Source organism: Leptonychotes weddellii, chromosome 5 (genome assembly GCF_054177405.1).
Source record: "Leptonychotes weddellii isolate Sample4059 chromosome 5, ASM5417740v2, whole genome shotgun sequence".
Lineage (NCBI taxonomy): Eukaryota > Metazoa > Chordata > Mammalia > Carnivora > Phocidae > Leptonychotes > Leptonychotes weddellii.
The window spans coordinates 104,756,073-104,775,668 of NC_138373.1; the positions used below are offsets into that span (position 1 = coordinate 104,756,073).

Consider the following 19,596-nt stretch of genomic DNA (forward strand, 5'->3'; position numbering starts at 1 on the left):
CCCCCCCCCCCCCCCCCCCCCGGGCACCTGGGAGAAACGCAGCTCAGGCAGCTCGGGCAGCTCAGCACTCCAGTCCCTGCCTGAGTCTGGCTCTGGCTCTGGCTCTGGCCCAGGCTCTGGCCCACCTTGTACTCTGCAGGCCTTTCGCTGTAGCAGGGCTGGGGCAGAAGAGCCCTCGGGTCAGGGTGCATAGGCATGGAGACTGGGAAAAGGGCTTTGTGGGAGGTAAGGGGCTCAGGCTGTAGAGATCTCAGAACCATGGGGTCAGGGGAACCCGGAGAGGGGTCAGAGCTTTGGGGCAGTGACTTGGAGTCACAAGGGAGGGATGAAGTCGATTAGTACCCAAGATGATGCTGCCCAGCAGCAGCAGGAGGAGGAAGAATAGCCCCAGCAGCACCAGTGCCATCCAGATGGACTCGCCTGGACAGTAAGGCAAGAATGCAGCCTGGATGAGCCCTGCCCCAAATCCACTCTGCTCCTCTCCCCCTCCTCAGAGAACTTATTTCTGGACCCACCCCCACATTGGTCACAAGCCCCTTATCTCCCAGTCACCAAGGCAACCAACTTCTCAAGGCCAGGAGGAGGACAACTTGGGATGGCGGTAGGGTGAGAACTGGCCCTGATTCTACCTCTCACCCTAACCTGGGCCCCAGCCCCCACCAGGCCCCAGCACCCTGCATGGCTACCTGGGACAGGTGGGGGACCCTGGGAGCCAGAAGTCCCAGGGCTCCCTGGAGGAGGCAGATGGCTGTAATTGGCATTGCAGAAGTCAGTGCCACAGGAGCAGGTGAAGAGAGTGGACCTGGGGCTGGGGTGGGCTCGGGGGCTCAGGTCACAGTGGGGGGACTCACAGTCTGGCTCATCACTGTCTCGGCATCCTGATGGGGTGGGATTAGAAGAGGAGAGAAAGGGCGAAAGGGAGAGAGAGAGAGGGCAAGCGAGCATAATAGAGTCTAGGAACAGAGAGGATAACCCCCTTCTCTATCAGAGGCAACCCCTCCATCTCATACAGGCTTTTCTTGCCCTCCACACATTCCATTTCTCCTCCTCTCCCGCTGCTGTCACCCCCAGCCCAGGATGTACCTGTCTCCCACCCAAGCTACTACCTGCTATATACTTGGCCATTCACCTTGCATCTCCACCTGTGCCTGGTCTTGGGTCAGGTTCCAGATCCCAAAACAGCAGCGGCTGTAGAGGCAGCGGATAACCCTGGGGGGCCCTGGTCCTGCATCTAGCAGCTTCCCCAGTGTCTTTGTGCTTCCCCGCACTCCAGGGGCCTCAAAGAACACACAGGTCCGCCTGCTTGGGGGTGCTGTGGCCCAGGGTGGGGAGAGGGGAGGGTTCAAGATGGGCATGAATGCAGGGGCCAAAGCAGCAGCCAAAAGGAGAGACGCAACCTGTTTCATACCCTAGGGCCAGCACAGTAAACCCAGAGGAGGAAACAGGGTCAGCAGAGGTCTGGAACCTGACCTCACCGTGGGGACACATGGCTCTACTTTTTGCCCTCACTTACCCACCCCACTCACGCTTTCAAGGGGGTGGCTGCTGCTTCCAGTGCCCCTTTCCCTCCGTGGGTGAGTGAAAAGGCCCTGCCCCTCCCTGTAGACACTTACCGCGCACAGCTGTGGGAAGTGGTACCCAAAGGCCCAGAGTCCCCAGCATCATGCCGGAGGGGGCACGCAGCACTAGGAGGGGAGCATGAGCCAGCACAGCTGCCCTGGCCAGAGCTTCCTTCAGAGACAGGGCGCTGTGGGGCTTCTGATCCCTCAGTCCCCAACCCCGCCCCCTCCCTCTTCCCAGTCTCTGTGGGGGAGATGGCTGCTGTGGGGGAGAGGGTGGGTGTGGGGAAAAGCAAGGAGAGGGAGGAGCAGAGGAGCTCATATCCTCTGCAGCCGCCTCCTCTTTGCTCTGCAAAGTGGGAGGAGGGGTCTTAGAGGCCCAGCTGAGAACCCAGTGATGCCTAACTTCAAGCCTCTGCCCTTTGCGGACCCTGGAAGAAAGTGCTGGAGCCTGTCAGCCCTTCCTAGGTTGGAAACCAGAGTGAGGTCAACGGAGCCATTCAGCTGTGCCCAATATCCCTTCTTTTCAGGGCTCAGATCTGCAGCTCTCTGGGCAAAGAGAGGCTTCATAAACCATACTAAAGTTGACCTCAGTTTCCAAACTCCAGAATCAGAAAAGAGTCATATAAAATTTCTCAGAGTTTAAAAAAGTCACATTGAAAATGGGTATAATGGTAAATTTTATGTTACCAAAATTTAAAAAATCATCTTGAGTCATACACTGAAAAAAATCACTGAGAAGGTAAAATAAAACAAAACAAAACAAAAAAAAACCACTTTTATTGAGCACCTATGTGCTAGGGCACAGCTAGGGCTATGCATTTTACAGTCATCTCATCTCATTCTCCCATTGAGTTATTTATTATTATTTTCACTATACAGGTAAGAAAGCTGAGCTTAGGTAACTTGCCCAAGGTCACTCTGCTAGGAAATAGCAGAGCTAGGATTTGAACCTAGGTAAATCTGATTCCAAAGCCCAGGCCCTGTTCTTTATTCTGTGATGCCTGAAAACAAAAAATTCAGTAATAAAAAATATTTCCATTTGATACAGTATTTGAATATTTGAATTTGGATTATTGAGAAAATATACACCATTACCTGCCAGCAGGCCGCTAACTAGAAAGGGAGGGTACAGTTCAAACTACCGCCACCAGAGGTCAGCAGACATAGGAGAAACTCAGGCTGCTTCAAAGGGCAAATTGGCCTCCTCTGATGACTAATATCCATAGTCCACCTTCTATATTTATTAAGCTGCAGGGACTGTATAATGTGAAGGCAGAGCTCAGGGTGTGCAGCGTGAATGGCAGCACGGAGATGGAAGAAGTCTACACTTGTGCTGCAATAGGAGACAGGAGTCCAGCTGCACCAGACTCCTCCCTAGAGTAAAGCATTTCAGTAATAGGTAATCATTTCCGTACCTGTGAGCAGTTGGCTCCCTTGAGAATTAAGAGTCAGAGGGGACTGGTTCCGTTTTCCTAGCCTTCTGTCCCCCTGGTGGTTGCCTAGAAACCCTTTCTGGGAACGGTCTGGCTTAGACCAGGACTGAGGGTATAGGTATTAACTGTCTAATTCTGGAGCCTTTCTCCTGGGGAGCCTGCATGAAGGAAGGAGAGAGTAAAAGCCCCGGTACTTGTGAAGGAGCAGCCGGAGGAATGACCAGGGCCAGAGGCAGATGGATAGCTGCCCATCCCTCCCTGGGACCTTCTTGGAGTCGGCAGGGCCCTGCCAGTGAGATGGAATGTTGTACTTAGTTACAGCTATTTTCCTGCTCCCAGATCAGTTAAGTCTGGAGGGTTGGAGGGCAGGTGGGGAGTTGAAGGTCAAATAGCTTCTTGTGTCTGGAGTGTTTCAGGAGACTACCTCCTCCAGAGGGGAGCAAAGTAAGGATGAGGCAGAAAGGCCGCCTCCTCACCCAAAGCCTTGGGTGACTACTCCTCTCAAAGACAGAAACATCCCAGCCAGGTTTATAGGGTGAGGTGGTGATAGAAGGGGTAATAATCTGAATGCTGAGGGATTAGGAAGGTCCTGAGAAAGGACCCCAGCATAGAAACAGTTTCCCTGGATTCCACATATACAAAGATCTTTCTTCATCAGGATCCTGATTCAAGTCTGCAGTGGCCCAGTAAGTTACCTTTGACCCCCTGTCTACAGAGCTAACATGAGTTGTTTATTCATTCAACTCAGAAAATATTAAGTCTCAGCCTTTCTTTTTTTATTGAAGTAATCTCTACACCCAGCGTGGTGCTCAAATTCATGACCCTGAGATCAAAAGTCACATACTCTTCCAACTGAACCAGCCAGGTGCCCCAAGGTCTCCGTCTTAAAATGGAATTTCAGTAGGTGCTGGGCCTACAAAGAGATGCGTGTTTCCTGTCCTCCAGGATCTCATAGTCCAGAAAGGCAGGAAGATATATCAACAAGTAACCAGAAAATTATGGGTCAGACCAAGGGGTATGAGCAAGGAGCTATATAAGCAGAAAGATCAAATAAGCTAATTCTGTACAGGGCATAGAAGAAAAGTACCTAGAGGGTTTCAAAGAGAAAGGGACAAATTGTCTTGAAGGTAAACACACTGAAAACAAGTAAAAGGAGGGTGATGATTATAGGCAAAGGGAGCATCAAAAATAAAGTGTGTGTTGGGGGCAGGGGGTAGTGAGCAGGAGAAAGGGGTATGAGATATGAAGCAGAAAATCACCCTAGAGACAGAGTGGGACCAGACTGGAAAGGTTTTTCAGGTCTATTATCAAGGAGACTAGACTTTTCCTGAAAGTAAAAGATTTTAGGGAGGGATTTGGTGGCAATGTGGAAGATGGATGACTAGGGTTTGGGAAGACTAGAAGCAGAGAGATCAGTTATGAGACCTGAGCAGTAGCCATGGTGAGTACTAGGACAGTGGAAATAAAAAGGGAAAAAGTTGATATACATTGTATTGGTAATATTGACAGGATTGGTAATCAAATGAATGTCGGTATTTGAAAGTGAGAATTAAAAAGATGATTCTGAGGTTTCAAGTATAAATGATCAAGGGGTAGTAATACTGTTAAGTGAGATGGGGAACACAAAGGATCATTTCTCCTTCTTACATCTTGATTTTGAGTTATCTGTGGGACATCCAGATGAAAATGTCCCGTAAGCAGTCTGCCAGGTTGAGAGAAAAGGCAGGGCTTAAGATTTGGGATAGCTAAAGAGTGGATGCAACTTGTTTAAGGGGGTGAAAGGTAGAGTAAGGGAAAGGACACAAGACAGGGACACCAACATTTAAGGGACAGAGGAAGAAGTGGCTATGAAGGAGAACCAGGAGTATCAGTCTCACACTCCAAGGGAATGAAGCTCTAAGATGTACATGGTTGCAAGAGGTCTAAGAGGCAAACGACTGAAAGACCACTGGAGCTGGCAACCAGATTGCAGATGTTCCTAAGAAACAATTTCGTACATGATAGGTGCTGAACAAAGTGGCCTGAGGGGCTCACTAAAAGAAGACAAAAATTGTCAACTACTTTCACTAACTTTGGAAATGAAAAGAACTAGATCTGAAGCTTGAAGTGGAAGCAGAGGGACAGGGGGAGAGATTTTAACATGCTTATAGGAAGACGAAAGGGAACCCAGGAGAAACTGAAGATGAAAGGGGAAAATACTATCCAAATGAGGAAATGAGGTTAAGAGCACAGGTAGTAGGGCTGGCGTTGCAAAGGCCAACTTTCTCTCCCAAGAAAAGATAAGGAGGGGCGCCTGGGTGGCTCAGTCGTTAAGCATCTGCCTTCTGCTCAGATCAGGATCCCAGGGTCCTGGAATGGAGCCCGGCATCGGGCTCCCTGCTCAGCGGGATGCCTGCTTCTCCCTCTCCCACCCCGTTTGTGTTCCCTCTTTTGCTGTCAAATAAATAAATAAAATCTTTTTTTTTTTTAAAGATTTTATCTATTTATTTGAGACAGAGAGCATGAGAGGGAGGAGGGCCAGAGGGAGAAGCAGACCCCCCGCCGAGCAGGGAGCCCGATGCGGGACTCGATCCCGGGACTCCAGGATCATGACCTGAGCTGAAGGCAGTCGCCCAACCAACTGAGCCACCCAGGCGCCCTAAATAAATAAAATCTTAAAAAAAAAAAAAAAAGATAAGATAAGGAGGTAAACTAGCATTGGTGAGTATATGGCTGTTTGTAGGGAGATAGGGAGAGGTGAGGGAAGTTTGAGGAAATTCATGCTTAAACGTTCTCTCCACGAAATAGGAAGTAAAGCATCTGTTAAAAAATGGGGTCAGGATTGGGAACCCTGCAAGTAATGATATCTCTCTCACTTACCAGACTATCAAGTATGTGGTGGCAGGACTGGTCTTATTTTTTATCCTCAACCTAGCTCAGCACCCGGGACATAGCAAGGGCCCAATAAATGTTTACTGAATGAACAGATGATATAGCTATTAAAGGCCCATTTAGGGCTACAAAACCAAAACCAAAAACAAAACAAAAACCCCCAAACACCCAACTCCCCCCCAAAAATACCCTCCAATAAAGCCAAATGTTAAAATGTTATATTGCTAATGGCTAAATAAGGAAATCCAATGACTGAGTTTACCCATGGCTGAGTGATTGAAAAGCAAAGGGAGTCAAATGAGCAAAGTAATTGAGAATGCTGGTAGCCACTGTATAAACAAGTGACTAAGGATTCTTGGATAGGTAGGAAGGGAAGGGAAACCATAGGCTGATGGGAAATTGGAAAGACCATCAGAATAACTTCAATTTCAGTTTCTGAAGGGACCATAATCCAGATTCAATCACGTTAGACACAGGCTGCTATTAACTGAATGTAAAATATATTAGGACTAGATCTTAAGTTTCTAAATACCATTCTCCAATAAAAAGAACGAAGGCTCCTTGGAGAAATGGCTGATTCTAGGGCTGGGGCTGGGAAAATACAAGGTTAAGTCTGAAGCATCTTGTGTTTCGGAAAGTTCTTTAGAAAGTGCTCAAAAAAGGAAAAGGATGTAGATGTATCAAAGAGACACAGGAGTCAACCTGAAAGAGCTCCCAATGCCCAGAGCTGGGACAATTTGAGCAATGAAAATAATGTAGAACTGGATTATAACCTAAGTATAAAATAAACATACATGAGTACATACTAATATAAATTAAGAGTGAGAAGAGACAATTTCCTCACAGAATTCCAAATACTCTTATGTAGTTACTTCCATCAGGAAGGGAAACTTAAATTCCCACCAATTCCATTAAGGATGCGCTAGGCTTACTGACTTGCTTCCCAAGAATAAGGAAACACAGTGGAGAAAGCTGGCAAGCACTACCTTAACTAGGGTGATGAAGGTTAGCATTGGTAATGTCACGTGGCTCTCATATACCCAAGAGGATGTAATGAGAAAGGCATTTCACACTGTTTCACCTGTGTGGTATTTCTTCCAAAAACCTGGGAGCTCTGTCTAATAATGAGGAAAACATCAGACAAATTCAGATTGCGGGATATTCTACAAGACACTTAGCCAATACTCCCAGACTGTCAAGGTCATGAAAAATAAGAAAAGACTAAGAAATTGTCACAGACCAGATGCGTCTGGGGAGACATATCAATGAAATGCAATGTAGCATCCCAGAACGGATCCTGGATCGGAAGGAGGACATCAATGGAAAACCTGGTGAAACCCACAGAGCCTGGGGTTTAGCTAATGTAATGTACTAGCATCAGTTTCTGAGATTTGACAACACACCACAGTAGTATGTTAACAATGGAAAAAAACTGGGTAAGGAGTATATGGAATCTCTCTGCACTCTGTAGCTTTCCTTTAAATTTAAAAGTATTCCAAAATAAAAAGCTTATAAAAATTTTTTTTAAAAAGAGGTTGGGCCTGCCCTGTTCCTCTTGGTCCTCCACATTTCTATGTACTCGTGGCACACTGATCTGATCATGAAACTGTTTGCCTGGGAGCTAAGCATGGAGCAACTGCACTAACATGTATGGGAGCACCACCGTATACCTGGAAAACTTTGTTGGGTACAGTATATGAAGTTATAACCATATTTTCCCCATTCCCACCCTGTCAACACACCAGAGACATGGCTTTTTATTAAAAAAACTTTTTTTTTAATTGGTTTACAAAGGAGCTACAGACTACATTGAAACTAATCTTTGTACAAAAAGGCCAAAAAAAAAAAAAAAAAAAAAAGCCCCAAAACACCCAGAGACAAAAGGTAGGGGGGAGAGACAAGAAAGGAAGATACAAAAGAGCAGGAAGAAACTGAAAGACAAGAGATTAGCATCATACATACACAAGATCAGGGGGAAAAAAGAGCAAGAACAGATGAGAGAGCATTTAAAAGTATTTCCCCACACGGCCCTGGTGATAATCGGATTGGAATCAACAACAAACACAGCATGAGAATATTAAGAGGTTTAAAAAGGCAACAGTGGTATGGAGACTGGTTATCGCCAGTATTGAGAAAGAGAAATAAACTTGTTTTAGGCACCAGAGATTGGAGCACTGCCCCTCCCTCCCAGACGATGACAGACTGGGTAACAGGAAGCAGGCCCTGGGGCAGCTGCCATTGGTGTGTGTAAAAAGGGTCTCCTCAGGTCAATCTCAGTATATTTCCCCCAGCTTCCCCCAAAGTCTTTGTGCCCTAGACTCCAGGTGAGGGCTACAGGATGCCACTGGGAGAAAAAGGTGAAGACCTGCCCTGTCCACACCGTTCAAGAGCAGTTGCTGGGAAAGTGGAGGGCTGGGTCGACAAAGCCCATTCCCCTGTGGAGAAGGCACAGTGTAATTCCTGAAGGTGAGATAGAGGAAAACACACACCCCAGGAGAGGTATTAACAGAGTCCTCACTACCTGCAACCCCAGCTTAACCCCATTTGTTATTATTTTTTTTTTTTTTGGATACTGAAGGGAGTTGAGGAATAGTTCACCACACCTCTTCTCACTTAAAAGGGACAAGGCAGGCTAGGGGTTGTTTGATAATAAGGAAAGAGGAAAACGGGACAATGTACTCATTTCTCTCCAATGAACGTGGTAGAGGAAATCTTTCTGGGTTTGGGGAAGTCAAACTGGAAAAGACGTAGGGGAGGAATGAAGCCAGGGACTCCCCTTTTTTACCCTTTCCCAGCCTTCACTCTTAAGGCAAGTAAGCCAAATTGGGAAGAGGGAGTAGGAATTTAAGCTTAAGGCTGCTTAATGTCCTCCTGGGGGCTGGTGTTTAGGGAAGGCAGACAAAGAAAAGAAACAGGTCAACCTCAAAGCTGGTCTGCTCATCCTCCTAGAAGAGGTCTGTACCCCAGGAGGAGAGCCAAGAGAGGCACCAGAGAGAACACAGGCTCCCAAACAAAAGTAATAACCTGCCCATGTTTTATCAGCAGTTTCAAAAGCAATGTTTTCCGGGATTGGAGGAGTGCCATATCCTCCTCCCTTTCCCCAAAACTACTGCTGCCACCTTTCATCCTTGCATATAAGTTACTGGCTCTCTTCTAAGGGAGATGAAACTCTGAGATCTCACATTTCTCTTCCTCACCCCAAGAGGCTACCCAGCTTTGAATAGGGGGAAGGAGAGCTATGCTAAGGGCCCCTCACTTGAGGAAGCTAGACTATCTGCATTTCCTTGGTACCGGGATCTCCAAAAATTGTTTGCTCTGATCCCAAGGTCCAAAAGGCATCAGGGTACTTACAACTGAATGAAAACTCTAAGCAAGTAGCACCAGGGCTCCCCCAAAGCGTAACAGGGGCCTGATTAACACCCCCCGAAGAACCCCTCAAAAAGTATATAAATTTATTGCGTCCTAGCAAAGATCTGCAGCTTCCAGTATTCACACAATGTGAAGATATTAACAATACAAAATATATTCTGAAAGTCAAACATCTGCAGTTCATAGTGCTTTCTCAGATTTGTTAAAAAAATACAATGCTTAGTTTCCTATATAGGATATACAAAAGCAAAAAATATATATATATATATGTATATAGTAGAAATAAATCAATCAGCCATAGTAATTTACAGCTTTTGTCTCTAACCCTCCCCCAATCATAATCTTTACCCCACACTTCAGTCTATACTTTCTGGGATCAAGGGTTCTATTTATTCTGAATCAGGCTGAGAAATACCCATTAAATGGCATTCTGCATAGCACCCACAAACAGGGTGCTAGCTGGGAGGTCCCTGAAGGAAGATGGGTGTGGGTTGTTACTGCCCTGGCTTATTTATAAGAGAGACAGTCAAATGGTACACAGATGAATGTGAATGGGCAACCTGAAGGGACAAGGGAATGGGTGCTTTAATATTACCACTGTTCTGGGCATCCCCTGCCCCACAGGTTTGGTCATTTAAAAAATTTAAATAAAAAAAGCAACTCATGAAAAAAATTTTAGAATCAATACGCCTGTCAATTACATTAATTTCTGCTGGCCAAAATGTTCAGGGAGAGGGATTTTCAGCAATGCGCTCATGACTCAAGCACTGCTGGCTCCCAAACTCCCTGTGGAAAACACTGAGCGGCTCACTGCTGCTGGAAGACAGGAGAGGAAGCTGCTTCAGTCTGGGGGCCAAACAAGATACTGCATTTGGAGCTTCCTTGGCAACAAGGAAAGAGGGCAAGTGGAGAGAACGGACTAGGAATTCACTTATAACAATGCTCATGAAGGGGGCTGAGGGTAAACCAGCATTTCATCCCAGAGAAAATCATCATCAAATAACCTTCTAAACACTTGTAGTCCTCAGCATCATTAAGCTAGTTTATATCAAATAATTTCATACTGGGGAAGATTCCATTTCTTGAAATGCTCTAGCAAAATACCACACACTCCGGTGAGTTATCCTGCCCCTTTCCTCCAAAAGATGCCTACGTACATGATTACAGACATAAAATAACAGGTTCTGAGTTCTGCCTTTCAGTGGGAATAAAGGGTGTGTGATAAGTGGCTGGGCATGGATGACTTTTACTTCAGTATTAACAGAATTTGATTTGGGGAAAGTTCCTCGCAATAGTTCCTGAGTGTATGAAGTCTGCAGGAGAAGGATCAAATGGAGTGAACTACTGTTTAGAATATCAACAGTTATTATATTTCTGGTTAAACAACAACACAAAATTACCCAGACCCTAATTTGGATAGATTTGATATAAAATATATAGTAGAATCATAGCATCATCTATTTGTAGTCAAGGTAAAAAGATTTATGAAAGAAACTAGGACTCTGCTATAGATCTGGATGTTGGTTTCACTTTCAAACACAAAAATAGTTTTTTCTTCAAAAGTGCAGTCGAATATCCCCCATCATTAATTGTAACTAATTTAGCATAAGCAAAGAAATGACCTCAGGAACATACCCAGGTTTTAAGACAGATTTCTAGGTAATGGGCCTGAAAGGCATTTTTGAGCTGAATTTGATTTATTTTCCAACAATTTCAAATATAATTTCTCATTGTGTAGATATATACAGGCACAAACACACATACACACACAGTCATACACAAACACTTCATTTTCTATCAGATCAGGGCAATTTTTTATTGCAGGTCTCTTTTAGTATAGGCTAACAGAAAACCTATCCCCAACCTAACAGATTACACACATACACACAGCCATTTCCACACTTCCTCACAGTGAAAAGCTCTCTGACAAGATACCAGAAGGTCAAGAGAGACAATGTTTTAATGGCTGGGCCTTGAGGACAACTCTGGTTGCATTTAAATCTCAGTGCCAAATGCACTAAGAGTTCCCTGCCGCTATAATTTTTGGATCAGTCTCTTCAGGAATCAGGCCATGGAGAAAGCAGGATGGCGTCTCCCGATCTCTCCTATAAACCACAGTGGTAAGACAAGATTTCTTTTTGTTCTGGGCTATCATTCCCATGATCGTGTGCTTCCTTTTCCCTTAGGAACCACCCAAGGAAGAGTTAAGGGAAAAGATCAAGGAACCACTGCCTTGCCACTAGGTACATGCTCTGGAGTTCTGCAGAATGGAAACTGGGAACAGATTCATTGGCTGATGCTCCTTAACAACATGAGAAAGAAACTACTGGGGATGTTCAAAAGAGGAAGTGCATTTCCTTTCAGAATGTGACCCCAGAAACCCATACACCAAAGCTTAGAGCTACTTTGGAAGACACTGTACACAAGTCCAAATACTCCACTAACTCCTGAACTGGACTACTATGAGTCACTTCCACTTCTGGGCACATCATTTTCCTATTGAAAGCCCCTACCTATTACTTGACCGCTTTTTGACGGTTTATACAAACTGATCCCAGATTATAACCTTTAAAGGGTCTCTTGTACAATTCCATAGAAAGACTCTTGATGCTTAAAGCAGCTACTGACGAGAGGTGCCTTGGACTCTCCAGCGCCAAGACGGTGCCTGCGTCAGTAGTATTTTGAACACTCTCTCCACAGCTACCTCAAGCATCAGCCTGGGCTTCAAGGCTCTCCATTCTGCTGCTGGGAACAAGGACCTTAAAAGACTGACAGAAGTGCCTCATCCAAGGATCATTACCAAAACCAAAACATGAAGTGATCAGGTGAGAGAAAGGGAGACAGAAAGATTGAGTCAAGAAAGGAGTGCAAGAAGCTGATCCCAAATAAAAAGACAAAATTAAGAAAGGAAAAACATTATGTATGTATATATAAACTAAAAGCAGAGCATATGAATGCTTAATCTGGTGGGAAGCCAAGACAACATCTATAGAAAAGCTTGATGTGTCACAACAAGGCTCAGCCATAGGGAAATAAGGCAATATAAAAAAATGACCAAGGTATTTTGGTCACAGAATGGTCTCCTTCCTCCTCCCAGCCAACCCCTGCAAATGCATCTCTATATATCTTTTATATATATATATATATTTATATATATATAATATAGAATCTGTTTTTTTGTTAAAAAGTATTTCAATGATCATATATATTTATCAAGGCATGATGGCTTTAGGAAAGGGGGGATCCATCATGGGGAAGCTGAGAAGGGAAACGCAGGAAGGGGAGGCTGGGATAAGAAGTGTAAGAAACTGGGGTCAAACAAATGCTCATCAAAGGGTGGCACCAACAGAATTTTCACTAATGTTTCCCACTTCAAGGAGGTACTGATGATATAGGTGGGTGCCAAGACCCCATCTCTTCTCTTGTATCCCTCCCCCAATTCTTCCCACCACCATGCATTTTAATGCCTCATGGCTCTCTCTCCCACATGTCTCTTGGACCCATGCTACCTTGCATCCCAGGGTTGATGGGTATGGCCCATATGTCTCTGGCCCTGGGTGCCTGATCTCAGAAGCCATTGCCACTGATATTAATGGACTGCAGATCCGCCACCTGCATGACGTTGATGCCACTGTTGGCAAGACGGGCAATACCCTCTGGACAGATGGCCTCCATGGCTACCATATTGGTGGTAATAAGGGCTGAAGGGGTGGCAGTGCCGCTGCCTTCTGAACCTGCCCCACTGTCCAGGGGCAAAGTGCCCACACTCAGGGATACACCTGGGCCTCCCTTCTTATTCTGGTGGGTCTTGATATGCTTTGACAGGTGGTCACTCCTCATGAAGCGCTTGGGACACTCAGGGCAGGCAAATTTCTTCTCACCTTAGTAAAAGAAGAGAACGAAGATAAGATACAGACATCTTAGGAAGAAGGGTTACCTTGTCCAATTCACTGTTTTCAAACTATATTAGAATATTAGGCACTCGGGGCGCCTGGGTGGCTCAGTTGGTTAAGCGACTGCCTTCAGCTCAGGTCATGATCCTGGAGTCCCTGGATCGAGTCCTGCATCGGGCTCCCTGCTCAGCAGGGAGTCTGCTTCTCCCTCTGACCCTCCCCCCTCTCATGCTCTATCTCATTCTCTCTCTCAAATAAATAAATAAAATCTTTAAAAAAAAAAAAAAAAGAATATTAGGCACTCTTAGAAGGTGATAAAAACAAGAAAAATCTGTTGAGTATCTTTTTCTTTGGAGCGGGGAGAAAAATAGGTAAAGCTCAAGGAGTACTCAGAAAGGAAGGACTATAGCAGAAAAGTAAGGCAGGACTGAGACTAAGAAGAATAATGGGCCACGGTCCTCCTTTAAAATCCCACTGAAGGGGTGCCTGGGTGGCTCAGTTGGTTAAGCAACTGCCTTCAGCTCAGGTCATGATCCTGGAGTCCCAGGATCAAGTCCCACATTGGGCTCCCTGCTTAGCAGGGAGTCTGCTTCTCCCTCTGACCCTCCCTGCTCTCATGCTCTGTCTCTCTCTGCCATTCTCTCTCTCAAATAAATAAAAAAAAATCTTCTAAAAAAAATAAATAAAATAAAATAAAATCCCACTGAAAACCTAGCTCCTTCCTTCTGAAAGGTTTTCCAGATTAACTACAATTCCATTTATATTCTATACATTCACTTTCAAACTTAAGTTGCTCAGAAATTTATTTCACAGCTATATTTTGTGTCTTTCTTCTATTCTATTACTGTTTCTCTCTTCCCCAGGTTGCTCCTCACCTGTATGTGTGCGTTTGTGTCTCTGTAGCTCATCCGAACGTGTAAAGCGTTTCCCACAGTATGACCAGGTACACATGAATGGCCTCTCGCCTGTATGCCAGCGCAAGTGTGCCCGTAGGTGTGAGGTCTTGCCATATACTTTGCCACAACCTTGGATGTGGCAAATGTGCTGTTTCTTTTTGCCAGGGTCCCCAGAGCCCCTGAAAATAAGAACACAACTATTCATCATGCATTCTAGAGACAAAAATTAAAGAACCTCAGTGTCAGCAGTTATTACCTGACCCACTCAAAACTAACCCAAATTTTTATTTTAAAAAAAGGCTTCTCGGGGCGCCTGGGTGGCTCAGTCGTTAAGCGTCTGCCTTCGGCTCAGGTCATGATCTCGGGGTCCTGGGATCGAGCCCCACATCGGGCTCCCTGCTCGGCGGGAAGCCTGCTTCTCCCTCTCCCACTCCCCCTGCTTGTGTTCCCTCTCTCGCTGTGTCTCTGTCAAATAAATAAATAAAATCTTAAAAAAAAATAAAATAAAATAAAATAAAAAAATAAAAAAAGGCTTCTCTTGGGGCACCTGGTTGGCTCAGTCAGTAGTGCATGCAACTCTTGATCCTGGGGTCGTGAGTTCAGGCCTCATATTGGGGGTAGAGTTTACTTAAAAAAAAAAAAGAAGAAGAAGTAGTAGTAAAGACTTCTCTTTAGTATCAAAAGATAAATCTTTAGGGGTGCCTGGGTGGCTCAGTCAGTTAAGCATCTGACTCTTGATTTACGTTCTGGTCATGGTCTTGGGGTTGTGAGATCAAATCCCACGCTGGGCTCTGCACTGAGCATGGCGTCTGCTTGAAATTCTCCCTCTCCCTCTGCCCCTACCCCCGCTCACACTCTAAATAATAAAATTAAATAAAAAGATAAATTTTTAGTTGATTCTGATTCTTAATATCCTAAATTCAAGTTTTAAGTTCCCTCTCTACTGGGTATTTACTCTTTTTCTATTCCTTAATCATTTTTTTTTTTTTAAAGATTTTATTTATTGGCACCTGGGTGGCTCAGATGGTGAAGCGTCTGCATTCGGCTCAGGTCATGATCCCAGGATCCTGGGATCGAGCCCCACATCGGGCTCCTGACTCGGCGGGGAGTCTGCTTCTTCCTCTCCCTCTGCCTCTCCCACTGCTCATGCTCTCTATCTCTGTGTCTCAAATGAATGAATAAAATCTTTAAAAAATAAATAAACATTTTATTTATTTATTTGAGAGAGAATGAGAGACAGAGAGAGCACATGAGAGGGGGTAGGGTCAGAGGGAGAAGCAGGCTCTCCGCTGAGCAGGGAGCCCAATGTGGGACTCGATCCTGGGACTTCAGGATCATGACCCGAGCTGAAGGCAGCCACTTAACCAACTGAGCCATCCAGGCGCCCTTCCTTAATCATTCTGATGTTTGATGTGTGAAGAGATAATTGCTCTCACGATCACTTGTGAAGTCTGTGAGGAATTTTCTTGAATTTATCACAAATTTTAAATCACAATACAAGCATTTTCCATGGGGAATGTGAATATGGTGCTATTTTTGGCTGGGAACTTACGTACGGAGCAAAAGGTCTCTCCATTTAAACACCTGGTGGAGAACTTTAAAGAAAACGTAATAGTTTACAACTATGAACTTATTTCCTAAAATAAAGGTCAAGAGCTAAATGGTGAAGGGCGCCTGGGTGGCTCAGTTGGTTAAGCGACTGCCTTCGGCTCAGGTCATGATCCCAGGGTCCTGGGATCGAGCCCCGCTTCGGGCTCCCTGCTCCGCGGGAAGCCTGCTTCTCCCTCTCCCACTTCCCCTGCTTGTGTTCCCTCTCAGGCTGTCTCTCTGTCAATTAAATAAATAAATAAAATCTTTAAAAAAAAAAAAAAAAAGAGCCAAATGGTGAAGATTACATTATCAGGGACTTCAGAGTAGAGGAAGATGGGCTGGATAAAAGTTAAAACAGGGGAATAAAAACCCTAACTAATTCAAGGTATATATATATAAAAAAAATTTATATATATACACATATATATATATTCCCTATATGAAGCAGTTTGTAAGCTCCTCTGAGGCATCAGTTCTGAAATGTTTTTGCCAAACCAATTTGTTCCATGTGTAATCCATTAGTGGGCACTGGGGAGATTTCCAAGAGGGACTTTTCTTGGGTTTTAACAGCAGAGGGAAAAAAAACTGTAATGGAAATGAAATCATTACCTTTGGAGAGTTACCTTTGAAAATTTAAATCCACTTTAAGTTTGTTTGTTTTTTTTTTAAGACCCTATCTATTTATTTGACAGAGGGAGACAGTGAGAGAGGGAACACACACAGGGGGAGTGGGAGAGGGAGAAGCAGGCTTCCCACAGAGCAGGGAGCCCGATGCGGGGCTCGATCCCAGGACCCTGGGATCATGACCTGAGCCGAAGGCAGACGCTTAACAACTGAGCCACCCAGGTGCCCCAAGTTGTTTTTTGTTTTTAAATATTTTATTTATTTGACAGAGAGCGACACAGTTAGAGAGGGAACACAAGCAGGGGGAAAGGGAGAAGCAGGCTTCCCACAGAGCAGGGAGCCTGACACAGGGCTTGATCCCAGGACCCTGGGATCACGACCCGAGCCGAAGGCAGGCGCTTAACGACTGAGCCACCCAGGCGCCCCAAGTTTTGTTAGAGGGAAACTCTATTGTATTCATGCTTTTTTTTTCTTTTTTTTAAAGATTTTATTATTTTTAAGTAATCTCTACACCCAACATGAGGCTCGGACTTACAACCCCATGATTGGGAGTTACACACTCCACTGACTGAGCCAGTCAGGTACCCCTCAGTGCTTCTGATTCAGATTTTTCCTGTAATGTAGGGTTAACCTATAAAGAACTCAAATTATATTTAGTTTTGTTGCTTTTCTTATTTTTGTATCTTTGTACTTAATTTTGTTGGGACAAAACTTTAACAGATTTTATTTCCAAAGGCATTAAGAAAATCTGTATGATTTTCTATTCTCTTTCAAAAGCAGTGAGTTGAAGAAAAAGAATGTAACTTGGAACTCTCCAGAGATAATACTGAATAAAACTGAATATTCCACTAATAGGAAAAATGTGCCAGAACTTTGTTCTGTAGGACACATTAAATTCCAGGATGGAAGAATTTTCTATCTGGAGTAAGCACTTCTGTCTATTTTGAGGGAAAATAAGACTCTATAAACCCTTAGGATTCTCACACAGCCACTGTAAAAAATCATTACAGTAGGTATGTTTCTTTTTCTTTGCAAGACTATTTTATAAGCAACCTTGTTAAAACCATTTCAAAACAGACATATGGTAACAATCATTTGACCAGTTGGCTCCATGTGATTACCTTATCTCTGGAGAAGGCAGGCACCTATTAAGGCCCAAGGTCTTAGAGTAGATGAAAGGATCAGAGCTGGAACCAAAATCCTATAATATAACCCAATCAAATGTATTGTACTATCTCTGGTCCCTTTGCAACACTGCCAAGTCTTAAATGTTAAAAAATTAACCCTCTTCTGCTTACCTCCAAATCCATTAATTTTTCTCCTTTATACTCTTAAGAGACTGGCTTGGCTGGGTCAACTTACCTTCCTTCACTGTCTTTACAGTAGGGGCAGGTGCATGCTTCCCGCCGGGTCCTCCGACCAGCTTGGGGCTGGGGATCTGGGCTGTTTTCCCCTTCTTCTCCACCTGCTGTGTCATCATGTATTCCGTCACCACCAGCTCCATGGAGGCCAAGCTGGGCTCCATGATCACCTTAAATTAAGAGAGTAAAGGGTCAAGGTGGGAAGTAGAGGAGATTGTCAAGCTGTGGTCATTTCAGTGACACTTTACGTTTATAGCACCATTTCTTCACAGCTTTGAAGCCATATTTACTGATACTGCCGTCCATTCTTGAAATCTCAAGAATCAATTTGTATTTGAAAATACAAAGAGCTAGTAAATATATAAAAACATGGTCAGTCTCATTTAAATTTTATTTTTTTTGAGGGGGGGGAAGGGGCAGAGGGAGCAAGAGAATCTTAAGCAGGCTCCACACCCAGCGCAGAGCCCGATACAGAGCTCAATCTCACAACCCTGAAATCATGCTATGAGCCAAAATCAAGAGTCAGAAGCTTAACTAAGCTACCTGGGCGCCTCTTTTTTTTTTTTTTAAGATTTCTTTTTAAGTAATCTCTATACCCAGTGTGGGGCTCAAACTTATAACCCTGAGATGAAGAGTCACATGCTCTACCGACTGAGCCAGCCAAGTACCCCATTCTCATTTAATTTTTCAAATGCAACTCTAGGGGCACCTGGGTGGCTCAGTCAGGCATCTGCCTTTGAATGATCCCGGGGTCCTGGGATAGAGCCCCACATCAGGCTCCCTGCTCAGCGGGGAGTCCACTTCTCCATCTCCCTCTGCCTGCCACTCCCCCTCTGCTTGTGTGCATGCTCTCTCTTAAATAAATAAATAAAATCTTTAAAAAATAGAAATAAAATTCAACTCTAGGTGGACTTTTGTAATTTTTCACCTATCAGTTCACAAAAAATTAAAACAAACAAAAAAACACGAGAAGTCTAAACTCTAATAATGCATAGCATTAGCAAGGACATGGGGAAAGAGGCTTTTCTTTTTCTTTTTTTTTTTTTAAGATTTCATTTATTTGACAGAGAGAGACACAGCGAGAGAAGGAACACAAGCAGGAGGTGTGGGAGAGGGAGAAGCAGGCTCCCGTGAAGCAGGGAGCACGATTCAGGGCTTGATCCCAGGACCCTGGGATCATGACCTGAGCCGAAAGCAGACGCTTAATGACTGAGCCACCCAGTTGCCCCGGAAATAGGCATTTTTTAAAAAAAGATTTGATTCATTTGTCAGAGAGAGAGCATATAAGCAGGGGAGCAGCAGGCAGAGGGAGAAGCAGGCTCCTCGCTGAGCAAGGAGCCTGATGTGGGACTCAATCCCAGGGCCCCAGGATCATGACCTGAGCCAAAGGCAGATGCTTAACCGACTGAGCCACCCAGGTGTCCCAGGAAATAGGCATTTTTATATATAGGTGGTGATAAATCAATACCACATTTTAAAGTCCAATTTGGCAATATTATTAAAAATTTAGGGGCTACTGGATGGCTCAGTTGGTGGAGCATGTGACTCTTGATCTCCAGGTCGTGATTCAAGTCCCATGTTGGGCACAGAGCTTACTTAAAAAAAATAAAATTACATTTAGAAAAAATTTAAATGTGTACCTTCAAAGTAATTCCACTTTTTTTTTTTTTCAAGATTTTATTTATTTATTTGACAGAGAGAGACACAGCAAGAGAGGGAACACAAGCAGGGGGAGTGGGAGAGGGAGAAGCAGGGTTCCCGCCGAGCAGGGAGCCCAATGCGGGGCTCGATCCCAAGACCCTGGGATCATGACCTGAGCCGAAGGCAGATGCTTAACGACTGAGCCACCCAGGGGCCCCAAAGTAATTCCACTTTGAATCAGCAATGTCTTATGGATATACTCATGAGTATACAAAAATATGTGACAATAATATTTTCTATAGTGGGGCGCCTGGGTGGCTCAGTTGGTTAAGCGACTGCCTTCGGCTCAGGTCATG

General features: G+C 44.6%; 1 protein-coding gene and 1 long non-coding RNA gene across 2 annotated transcripts; both read right to left on the bottom strand.

The window, feature by feature from the left end:
- Positions 1-15: 15 nt before the first annotated feature.
- Positions 16-5,471, bottom strand: AMHR2 (anti-Mullerian hormone receptor type 2; the record flags this gene model as incomplete). The annotated part of the gene is made up of 5 exons (XM_081818968.1): positions 1,614-5,471; positions 1,130-1,312; positions 687-878; positions 343-420; positions 16-158 (listed from the first exon to the last, which is right to left on the bottom strand). Coding segments are annotated over exons 1-5 (864 nt in total), but the record flags the coding sequence as incomplete, so codon positions are not given.
- Positions 5,472-8,409: 2,938 nt separating this feature from the next.
- LOC145721797 (uncharacterized) lies at positions 8,410-17,790 on the bottom strand. The gene is made up of 3 exons (XR_014145709.1): positions 17,601-17,790; positions 14,004-14,203; positions 8,410-13,116 (listed from the first exon to the last, which is right to left on the bottom strand). It is a non-coding gene; the product is annotated as an uncharacterized LOC145721797 (long non-coding RNA).
- Positions 17,791-19,596: the final 1,806 nt, after the last annotated feature.